Here is a 12002-nt window from a genome sequence, read left to right on the forward strand (position 1 = left end):
AGATCGGACTCCTAGTGATTCTCCTCTTTTCCGCCTCCCAAGCACTGGGATTACAGGTGCCTGCCACCATGCCCAGTCTCAATCGCTGTCTCAGCGCGCCCCAGGGGCAGGCCAGTATGGCACTCCAGGAATTGAACCCTGGTCCCTGCAATTTGTCTAAGCAGGTGCTTTAGCCCGCTGAGCTATCTGGCCAGCCCAGCATTGTCTTGTTAACCTTAAAGAGTTTAACTTCTGAATCACTCAGCAATGCCATCCTCCCTTCTCTACCCAATACATGCTTCTTTGATAAAACTCCCTCTATTCTCCTCTAAGAGACAAGAGAAAGTTTACTTTGTTCAAAAAGCAAATATTCTCTACAATTACCTAGAGTGAAGAGGGGAAGGCAACAGTTCAGCAAGGACAAAAGCACTAGAAACGATGGAAAAAACACACTTGTGCGTGTACTGGGGGGTGGAATAAGACTTCCAAAAAAGTTCACAGGAGAAGCAACATATGATGGAAAGAAAGAGATACAATTTATGCTTTTAAATAACAAGAGAAAGTCTAAGGATTTAAAAATGCTAAGGCAATAAACACTGGCTTTGCTGTGAATAGCAACATAATTTCATAATGACGAAACCAACATTTCACCTACAAATGATGTCTATTGTCAAGAATGGAATTTCACTTCAGCCCAATGAAGTGTGCCAAAGAACACAGTGGTTCCTGGGAAGTAGCTGACGTTTTTGCTTTGAAATTACTTCTGTGCCGGCCAGGCCCCCAGCTGCTAAGGCTGCCCCCTCCAGAGGTGAGCTCGTGAATGGTGCCAGCCTGGGTGTGTTGGCACCTGGTGAGATCTTTCTTCTTCCCTCATATGCCCTGGCATAAAATACACTGCACATTTACAAGTAGAACACAGCTAAGTACTAGAAAGACATTCGAATTCTAAGTTTTCCTTCTGATACCAAGGCTTCTGTAGTGTGAATAGACCGTGACAACTTCTTTGCATTCATTTCTATAGCGAGGAAAAAGTAGAACTGCACTGTTCAACATGGGATGGGCGGAAAAATGTGCCTGGATTCCTGCCAAGCTCAGCTCCCGTTACCTGGTTCAGGGTGTACACGTATACTTTTCCTTGTTCTTCTTTCTCTGTTCCCATGTACATGGGGGCTCCAACGAGAAGGATGTCAGTGTTAGAATCATTATCAATGTCACTTGTTGTTAAAACACTTCCAAAGTAGGACCCAATCTAGGGCACAAGACAGAACAAGACAGTCTGATGAACGCCAGGAGACATGAAGAAAGCTAAAAGCCTGCATTTGGCTTGCCTCTGGCAATCCAGAAGAGGGTGCAAGATCCGGGTGGCAAAGGCAATGACACAGAGAACCGGAGGTGGCTGAGCAACCTCTGGGTTAAAAACACTAGTTCATCCTTGAGAATGAGCCAGCCGTATAAATCTCGAAGCTTGAGAGTAACAGACGTGATTCCCTTTAAATTTTACCTTATAACTGGTTGTGTTTTCCACCAGTTAGATTAGTGATATTGCAGTGATTTAAAAGAAAATACCATGTGCTAAAAAGGAGACAGCCTTCTAGGATGGTCTCACATAATGTTTAAATATAGTAGCAGGCAAATAGAAAATAAGTGCATTCACAGGGCTGAAAGGTCCTGGAATGCTGTGTCACATTGTACCTCAGGATCTCAGATGCTTTCCCACCACCTAGAGCTGAGTCCTGTCCCAGCAGCTCAGAGACACAGAGGAATAGGAAAGCACTGCAGGAGGCTGCCCCTCGGGGGAGTGCACCTCCTCTTAATGATAGGGGCCTGCTGGGGGAGGCCCGGAGCTCGCCTCTCCTTGCCATATTGGAAGGCTCCTATCCCACTTGGAATGCTGGGCTTACAGACATTTCCTGGGTCCGTGTCATGGCTTTAGTTCTGCTCTCGTGCTTTCTGCCTGGGTCACAGAAGACCCCGTCTTCTATTTTGCTGCCTCCCTTCCTCTCTCCCCCAAGCCTGGCATCCCATGGGGCTCAGACCCGTGCTTTTCTTCCCATCCTCTTGCCCTGACAGCTGATGCCTCCCGAGCGCTCTCATCTCGGCATGCCACACACTTCATCGTCCTCCCAGGGAAGGCGCCAGCCTACAGGTGATGTGAGACCTACCTGGAAGTGTACTTTTGATGGCACTTTTCTCACAGTATTTTTTTGCTTTGTTTTGTGTTTTGTGGTACCAGGGATTGAACTCAGGACCTTGCACTTGCCAGGCAAGCACTTTTTCCACTGAGCTATCTTCTTGGCCCAGCATGTTTTTTTAAAAGTTGACTTAATCACAAGCATAACAACACTGCTGAGCTCTGACAACACCAGGCCTTCCTTCCCACATGACGATGGCCTCTGGAGCTAGATGGGAACTCGCAAGCCACCTGAGCCATGGTCGCCCCAACTCCCTGGAGTCTCTACGTACCTGCCAGCTTTTCTCATTTCTTTACTCGCCCGGCACCTGCCCCTGAATTTGAGCTCACTACTACAAATATAGCTAAGCACACCTAAAGCCCAGCCCCATTTTTGACCCAGTTATGCCAAAGATTGCAATTTTAACAATTTTTGCATGAACTTCATAAATGTCAGCTATAAAAATTCAAGGGGCAAGAATTCAAAAGCAAATGTTTCATTATGTCCTCTTGCGACGGGCATTCCAAAGATGGAACACAGGTATGGAAGGGGTAAAAGTGCCACGTCATCCATGGCTGTCCTCCTCTTGCACAAGCAATTTTCCGCAAACTGTTACACTTCCTTATACTTGTAACAAAATAACACATCTGAGATGTCACCTAAAATGTTCAGGGCTGGGGAGATGGCTCAGCAGAATAAGTGCACGCCTGGCAAGGGCCTGAGTTCAATTCCCCGTTCCGCAGAAACAGTGTGCAATTTTACTTTCTCAGTTCCACTTTTTGTCTATCTTACCCCACCCTTTTCCACCTTTTATTGCTGCTATCTCACTTTAGGTTTTCTCCTCTCACCCTTAAACCACAACAGGCTTACTTCTCTGGTGATGCACTTGTGAACATATTTAAATATGAGCTCTCGCTAGGGCTCACGAGGCGCGGGCTCCATGCCGCCTGCAGCCGGGTGCGGGGCTGGGCCTGGGTCGCTGGATACAGCCCTGACCTAGCAGGAGCTCAAGGCATGGAGTTCAAAGCAGAAGGAGCTGCTGGGCCAACAGAGCCCCAGCAAAGCAGCAGATCCCTGAGGTGTGTTTTGAAAGGCGCGCCTTGCCCACCCCTGCCTGCGCGGCTCTTCCCGGCCCACACTTTCTGCCATCGTGCCTTTCCTCCCCTCATCGCTAGCACAGGGAGCCAGCTGGCCGGGGCCTCTGAAACCGCGAGCTGAAGGTATCTTTTGTCTTTAAGCTGTTGTCTCAGAAGTCTGGTCACAGCAACACAAAGCCGAGGAGTAAAGCCCGGCTACAAGAGTCTGGCCCCGAGGAGCTCGTGCTTTGAGCCTAGAGGATGACGTTCCGGAGTGCGCCGGTGGGGACATTGCACTTCCGGCACGAGGGGTAAGTGAACCCCAAGTAGCTGAGCACAGGACGCTTTCTGGGCTTCCAGAAGAGAACGTTGGCATGGGCACACCCACCCCAGTCCCTCCGTGCTCCCCCCGTGGCGCCACCGCCTGCTGCGGCCCGAGGCTCCGAGCCAGGCAGCGCCGGGCCCGCTGGCTGAGCGTGCCCTGCACCAGGCGTGTCCGCGCTCTGGGTGCGGGCAGGCATTTATGAACCAACAAAGCTCCATCAGTCCTTCCTGTACATTCCCCTGAGTCGCAATAGTCATGAAAGCTTCCAAAGAAATCCCCTTTATGACTGCAGAATAAAGCCAGTGTCACTTAGAAACAGTTGGAAAAAATAGGAAACTATAAAAAGGGTTGAAAGTCACGCAAGCTATTACAATTCAAAAATATCCCCAAATAGCCAAGCAAGAGGTTTTGGTCTAAAAAGCGTAAATATTGATGTTTACCTATTGTGTGTATTATTTCCTATACCACTTTTAATATTTAATGTAACCTAAGAAGGATTTCCAATGTTTACAAGTTATAATTTCCAGTTGCCTCTGGTGTATAATCCAAATGTTTTAGTATATCTTTCAAAACGTCACACAGTTGGGGCCTGTCTTGATTACTTTTCTCTCATTGCTGGGACAAAGTACCCAACCCCTAACATGAAGACAGGAAAGGTTTATTCAGCTCACAGTTTGTGGAGGCTTCAGTCCCCACTCCGCTGGCTCCAAGGAAGGGTGTCACGTGGCAGAGGGCAGCCGTTCATGGCGCGGAAAGCAGCAAAAGCAGAAGAGCAAGAAGCAAGGGCGAGCCTCTGCCCCTCCCCAGGCTGTATGCCGGCTGCCGGCCCCAGGTGGGTGGTGCACTCACGCCCATAATCCCGGCATGGACCGTGGGTCAGGCATCAGCTCTGCAGCCAGCCCTGACTGCATGAGGAACATCAGGACGCACACCACACCAGGGTCCATGTTCTCTCTTTAGCTGTCTTTCAATTGCCTTTCTAGTTATTTATAGTCTTTCCTTTGGAGACTCAGCCCAAATTTTATCTCTTAAGATTTTCTGCACCCATTTCAGTTTAAAGCAATCATGCTATCTTTTGAGCATAATGTTGTGCTGTTGATATTTTCATGTTTCTTGGTGCTTTATATCTCTTCTCTTACATGTGTTTATATATCTACATCTACACCTACTACCTATACATCTTTCCCCTGCTCCCAAGCAACTGTAATATGCATGAGGTCAGAGACGCAAATCTTGTACTTTTTTCTAAAGGGCTTAGTGGGGGTTGTTCACAGTGTGAATTTGATATGTATGTTACATCTTTTCAAGGTGAGGCCAGTAGCGAGCTACGGAGAGGACGGCAGGGCAGTCTGCAGCAACCCTCGTGCTCACCTGCTCTCCCTGCAGCGCCTGGAGGATCTGGATGTCTCCCCCGTCCATCCTGTAGACGATGACCTGTCCTGTGTGGTTGTGCCGAGGCTGGCCCGCGATGTAGAGCACGTCTCCAGCGGCAGTGGCGGAGTTCACGGTGTAACCTACATGAGGAGAGACTCCAGTGGACTTCCGTCCTCTTACCGTCTGCATACCGCACAGCATCCACACTTTAAATGGCTGGAACGACCCTGTTTCTCTATTTTATGTACAGCACCTTAAAAACTAATCTAAAAATGCATATTAAAACTTATTTAGGGGGCTGGAGAGATGGCTCAGTGGTCTAAAGCACCTACTTAGAACAAGCTTAGCAAAGCACAGGGACGGTGGTTCAATCCCCCAGCACCACATGCCAGCCCGCCCCGCCCCCTGGTGGGCTGAGCTGGCCACACACACACACAAATAAATAAATTAAATAAATAAATAAATAAAAAGAAAGTAAAAAAAAAAAAAAAAAACTTATTTAGGTTAGAAGCTTGTAGTGTGCCCTCTGATCACCTGTCACAGCTGCTTTATTTTGAAAATGTATCCCCCGGCCCTTAGCTATTCACTGTTCAAAGGCACGAGGGCAGAACAGCTATGCCAAGGACCCACGGAAATGACAGCCTTCAATTCACCATTTTCAAGTGGATCAGTTATGCTTTATGTGGATACGAGCACAACCACATAACTGAGACTACAGAAAATGGGACTTTTTCTGAATTGCTACCAGATTTTTAATTGTAATTTTAAATAGTTGATTACTTCTCCGAGCTAGAACATGAATGTGTGCTTATTGCCCTGGCCATTGCTTGATGGAATACTAGAATCTACTTGTTCTTAATTTTATTTTTATATGATAGTTATGGGAACAAAGCATCTTTGAACATTTAATGTATTTTCTTCTTTGAGATTTTTTTTTTTGGACATAAATTTCAAGGAATAGATTACTGGATCAAATTTGTAATGGCTCTTACAGCACCCAACAAATTGCTTCCAGAACATTCGGCTGTGAGCAGCTGTGTTAGAGGCTAGCTCCACCACACCTTATGAGGCACTGTGCATTGTTCCTGTTATTTAAATAAGATGATATTTTTTGTGCTCAAGTCTGTCTAGCAGCAGAGCCTGGTGTGTCTTTATTGTGTTTGATTAATGGTGATCGTTAACAGCTTTTCAGATGTCTGATTATTTCTCATTGTGTTTTCATGCTCTTCATAATTTTTGAGAATCTTTTTTATGGTTTTACTTTTCATTTGCACGTCTTTTATGTTGAGCGACTTCCTGAGCCCTAAGACTTTTTTCCTTCTGTCTGATGGCCTCTTTAGGTGCACACGCAGTCCTGCTCCAGTCAGCATCATCCTGGCATGACAGGGGCCCGCAGCTCCTGCCACATGTTCTCCACGCATAGGTGGCATCATGGTGCTCTGTCCATCTGGACGTGCTCAGTGACCAGAGAATGGACCCCAAGAGCCCGAGTTCGCCATCACACTCTGCATTTTGAAGCGTCTGCAGCAGCATGTCAGCACTTTCGGGCACTTGCCCTCCGTCCAGGGCCCACGCACCATCCAGCTTCATCACCGTAAAAGTGGGAAGATGCTCATTTCTTCCATAAGCCACCTTTCAGATCCTGGTGGTGGCTTTGCAGAGAGCTGCACCGTGGACAGCCCGGGAAGTTCCGCCGTGTGCTCCAGGCCACATGAGGATCTGCACATCTTGGTTTACACGGCTGGGGGGACTTTCTGGGTGAAATGAAGAGAGTCCCACTTGTACAGATGGCTCAGGCCACCGTGGGAAGAGCCAGAGCTGCGCCTTTCTCTCATATCATTATTGCTTGATGAACAATTAGACTTATTCTTTGGCAGGCAGAGCTAAGTCCATGGGTAACATGGGCCACTTTGGATTTCAGCTCTCCAGGAAGAGAGGTCCCCAGAGCCAGGGCTGTTCATGGAGCAGGAGGCGGGGAGTCTTCAGAGTGCCACCACAGAGTCTTTTGAACTTAGAGAAACACCACACTGCCAACTTAACTGGCAAATATTTTACTGCCAATAATTTAATTTTTTTCCAAAGTTTTAAAGAAGAACACAGGATTTTGTGCAAAAATGTGCTCATTCTGACAACAGCTAAGGGAAAACAATCCCTCAGGGCTATTATGTTTCATGAAGATCTTTCCCACATTCTTATTTTTCATTATTCTTTAAAGTTTTTATACCATTAGACATTATAAAATATAAACTATTCTTTCCAAGCACGTAACTTATTATATTTTTATATTACTAACCACAATATTGCTTAAGAAATAAACACTCAAGAGTCATATTTATGCATGTGGAAAAGGACAAGAAGAACGGGGGAACCAAAAGCTGTTGTTCCATGCCACCCCTGCCAGAGTGGAAAATGTGGGGAGAGGTCAGTACATGCTGATTTTTGTCACTTTCTGTAATGCAAATGAGTGAATGACCTTTCCAAAATTAAGTTGAGGGCTGGGGAGATAGCTCGGCGGTCTAAGCGCCTGCCTGGCAAGTGCAAGCACCTGAGTTCTGTCCCCATCCATGCCGTGCTGGCCCTGGACGAGCCAGCCAGTGAAAACAGGGTGGAGACACATATCTGCAATCCCAGCACTGGGGAGGCTGAGACAGGAGGATCACTATGAGTCCGTGCTGCGAGAAGAAAATGCCCTTCTCTGAGCTTAAAGGAGGCATAGTACACACATGCTTTCGCAAGAGCACTTTTTCCATTCTTATTTAGGCATAATGACAAATGAGTCCTGTATTGTGAGCCCCATGGGCAGGGGGAGCCTGTTTCACTCCTTTCTCACACGAGTGACATGTCTCAATCTTAAATTCTCTAGGTCTGCTTTAGTAACCAGCAACTGAAGCTTTAGGGGAACAATAGAGTTAGGATTCTAAGATTCATTTGTTTTAAAGGAACTTAATCTCATAATCATAATACCCAAAATACTGCAGTGTTATATTAGTAATTAAGTTATATGCGTTCCTGAAGTAATGGCCATGTCACACTTGGATGCTGCACAGTGCCTTTAATTTTATAAGTACTCAATACTTAGTTAAAATACTATTAATGTCACCTGCTGTCATTACATATAGCTGTATAGGTTTGCTGTTACTGCCACAACAAATGACCGCAAACCTGGTGGCTGATGACAATGGAAGTGTGCGGCCGCACAGCTCTGGGGCTGGGAGACTAGGATGATTACACTCACATTAAAGTCAAAGCAAGCAGGGCTCTGCCCTTTCCTGGAGACTGTGGGTGGGCCCACCGCCTCGTGCAGTGTGCTTCTAGGAGCGCCCATGGCTCGCGCCCCCCACCACTGAAAGCCCGGAGCGTGCAGCTACCTGACCACTTTTTATTCAGTTCTTTCTCCCACACACCACGTCCAGGAGAAGTTCTCTGATTTTAAGGATGCTTGGCTACATTGGGGCCTATCAGACATTTCAGGAAAGTTTTCCATCTCAAAACCCTTCCCTTAATTACACTTCCTAAGGCTCTTCTCATACGACACATATGGTAACATGTTCATGGGACAGAGCAGGACAGGGACATCCCAGGGTCATTACTTTACCTGGCATGACGCTACGGTAAGAGGGTGCTCACTGTGCAACGCTACACACAACAAAACCACGAAGCAGATCTACTACGTGCTAAGTGTCTCTTGGTCACGTAATAAAAAGCAATTTGAGGTCATTATTTAAGTGAATCTTTGTCACAAACTATATATGTAGTATAATTTTTGCCATTTTGGAAGTAATTAATTTGAGGTTTTGCAGGGTGATTTGTTCAAGGTCACTAGAACACAGTCTGAAAACCAACACAGGTCTCTATGACTCAGACACTCTTAACGGGCAGTGGGCCCCATACTGCTTCACGTCCTTAGTGCTATAACAGTAGCAGCTACAGCGTCTGTATGCTGATGGATGTATAATGAGAAGGATTTTTGTTGTTGTTTTCTGTTTTTTTTTTTTGTTTTGTTTTGTTTTGTTTTGTTTTGTTTTTTTGTGGCTGGCTCAGACTGCCTTAAGGGCAGGTCTGGTAAGGCATATAGAGCTGGGGATCGAACCACGGTCCCCTGCATGTGACTGGGTTTGCCCAAGCAGGCACATGAACAACTGAGCAAACCTGCAAGCCCCCTCTGATGGATGTTCCATGAAGTGAATTTACCATATACTTGGTTATCCTTTAATTGTACACATTTAGGACAATTCCATTTCCTCGAATGTCATAAATATTAATCCAATAGAAATAACTGCTCATGGGGGCTGGTGAGATAGCTAGCCCCCACTGGAGTGCCTGCTTAGGCAAGCTTAGGCAAGTGCAGGGACTGTGGTATGATCCCTGGCACCACATGCCGTGCCAGCCCTGCTCCCAGGGCAGGCTGAGTGGGCCACAGAGTCTGGGCATAGTGGTGCACACCTGTGCTCCCAGCGCTGGAGAGGCTGAAAACAGAAGGATTGTTATAAGTCTGAGCTGCATAGTGCAACCCTCTAAAAACCAAATACATTAAAAGAAAGAAAGAAAGAACAAATGAATGAACGAACGAACTATTCATCTGTCATGTTTAAGAACCGGACTTCTTAGGTTAGATCACCCGACATGAAATTTCTAGGTCAAGATGATATTAATACTAAATTTATTTCTTACATTAAGCATGCAAAAGTGAAATTTCTAGGCCATCGTGGTATGATCCTGTTTAATGTTCTGCAGACACACTGTCAAAAGCCTTTCTTAAGGAGGCATGCCCTTTTGAGGCCATCCGCTCTAGTCTAGGTAAATTTGCTGCCATTGTTCAATCTAGAAAAGAGGCCTTGGGTTAAACTGAATCTTGATTTTAAATATTTCACATGAAACTGTCCCATAGAGTTGTAGGACACGAAGAACTTCTAGAAGGCCCAGAGCGTGCCCTTCTGCCCTCTGTGCCCACTTTCTGTCACAGCACATGACGTACTACTCGTGGCTCTTCTCTCTTCATTCTCTGATGAGACCACGACATCACTTACTCTTCGTGCTGTCCTCCCCTCAGTGCAAAGCTTGGCACATGGCAGACACTCAGCATCTCTGTGGGGTTTCCTTAGCCCTTCAGCAGGATTTTGTGTGGTGAAATGAACGCTGGACTAAGAATCAAACAGTGGATTGCAGATTGTGGCTTCAGGCGCGTTATAGATGACATAATTGTTCCATCCTTCTAGTTCTTATTTTGGAAGTGTTTGAGTATAGGCGAAGGTCTCTCTTAATGAGAAAGCTTGAGAGGAATTTTAAGCCCAAACCCTAGATTTTGTGCCCCACTCTTCCACACAGCCCAGAGAAAGGCACTGCATACTCTGTTTCCTGCCCTCCAGCTTCTTCAAGTTTTAAGAGAGAGATGCGCGTGCAGCAGAGGAATGCTTCGGGATCCGTGTTCCCTCAGGACCGCTTACCGGCACATCATAGCTCGTCCTTTTGTCTTTAGGGTCTGTGACACTTAGAACAATGTAGCACGCCAGCTGTTGTGTGCCAAGGGCAGACTAGAAGGCTGCCTCACGTGAATGCAGTGTCACAGGGCTCGAGAAGTGTCAGCAGGCACGGCGTCTCTGCTGCTTATTACTATAGTATGTGATTAGTCACCTAAAACCTAAGGTTTTGTATTCTTAAGGCTCACTACCTCCGCAGTCTGACTAGATTCCTGGATAAGGGCAGATATTTCCTCATAAAATAGAAAGAAACTGGCATTTACAGTGAACAATATCTACCCCCAGGACACAAAGGTCACGTAGAGAAGTGGTAACTTGCAAAGACAGCAATCACTTCAAGGTCAAAGTATCTGTTTTCTTTACTGCTGTATCTCTAGCACGAAGAACAACGCTTGGAGAAAAGAGGAGCTCAAAAAAAAAAAAAAATCATGGACTGAGAGTTGGAAAAGCATGCTCTGAGAGTCTTCAATTCCTTTTCCTCTCAGCTGCTCGCGGAGATCCTTCTCCGGTGACAAAGAAGCATCCGCAGGCAGCTTCAGAGCATGCCAACCCTGAAGCAGATCCGGCATACGCCTTCTCGCTCCTGGCGAGACTTGAGAAGATGAGATGACGTTGTACTGCTGGATATAAATCCAAAGTACCAATGTGATAGCACATGGTACTATTTCAAGAAAAGTATGAAATTTTTAAAAGTCTGTTTTGTTTTGTTTTTTTCAAAATCAGGAGCCATAGAAAGAAATTAAAGATAGAAGTTAAAGAGAATCCGAGACGCTATAGTCTCCGGGATGCAAATAAAGTTGAGGTTTCACTTTTCTGCTCTTAGTTCCTGTCCACCAGGCCAACTCTTCTTGAATTTAAAGATAACGTCAGACACAGGGAAGCTTCCAGTGCGTGTAGCCGCCAGTCCCCCGCAGGAGACACCGTCATGAAGCATGACCTGAGCTTCTGTGACCGACTCATTAAGGCCACGCGGAGGGCTGAAACCGTTCAGGTCTTTCAACTGCCCAACTCTGCAGAGTGATCGTACCAGATGGTTTAAGCCTATAGAAATATAAGCAAGTAATACCAAAAAGAAAAATAGAAAAATGAACTCCTATGGTTACATAAAGAGCTTACCTAAATAAGAAGCAAGAGGTTCATTCATTTTCGTGGACCCAACTTGAAAGGTTGTATTTTGAGGGACTATGTTTTGGTTTCCCTTGTGCATGACAACTGTCCCATTCCAGTCGTAGGCTCCTACGGCCCCAAGCATGACCCAGTCCTTATACGTAAAGAAAGAAAGCGATAATATTTAATAAAAATGGCAGGGATAAATAACTAGCATTAACAATGTGATGGGTGCTGTCCAGAGATATATATGTCACAGTAACCCTTCTGGCTAGACACCATTATTTTATCCCCACTTGGGTAGAAGAGGCAACTGAGGCACAGTAGGTAACTTGGCCAAGGTTACAAAGTACAATTGGACACTGAAATGTCAGCATTCCCTTATAAATACCAGAACGGCTTTTCTTCTATCAACTACAAACAGTACATTTTCTGATATTGACTTCCTACTTTATTCTTTAAAAGGCTGGGGAGATGGCTCAGTGGAATAAGC

At 45.9% G+C, this 12002-nt stretch overlaps 1 protein-coding gene across 1 annotated transcript in view; it reads right to left on the minus strand.

Moving 5' to 3' along the window:
- Positions 1 to 12002, minus strand: part of Itga1 (integrin subunit alpha 1) — a 156419-nt gene that overhangs the window by 37350 nt on the left and 107067 nt on the right. The window contains exons 9-11 of the mRNA XM_023709123.1: positions 11519 to 11663; positions 4923 to 5065; positions 1085 to 1228 (exon numbers count right to left, since the gene is read on the minus strand). Coding sequence (XP_023564891.1) covers positions 1085 to 1228; positions 4923 to 5065; positions 11519 to 11663 — 432 coding nt within the window. The remainder of the gene's footprint in view (positions 1 to 1084; positions 1229 to 4922; positions 5066 to 11518; positions 11664 to 12002) is intronic.

This window comes from Octodon degus, unplaced genomic scaffold, assembly GCF_000260255.1.
Source record: "Octodon degus isolate 3935 unplaced genomic scaffold, OctDeg1.0 scaffold00001, whole genome shotgun sequence".
NCBI classification, from domain to species: Eukaryota; Metazoa; Chordata; class Mammalia; order Rodentia; family Octodontidae; genus Octodon; species Octodon degus.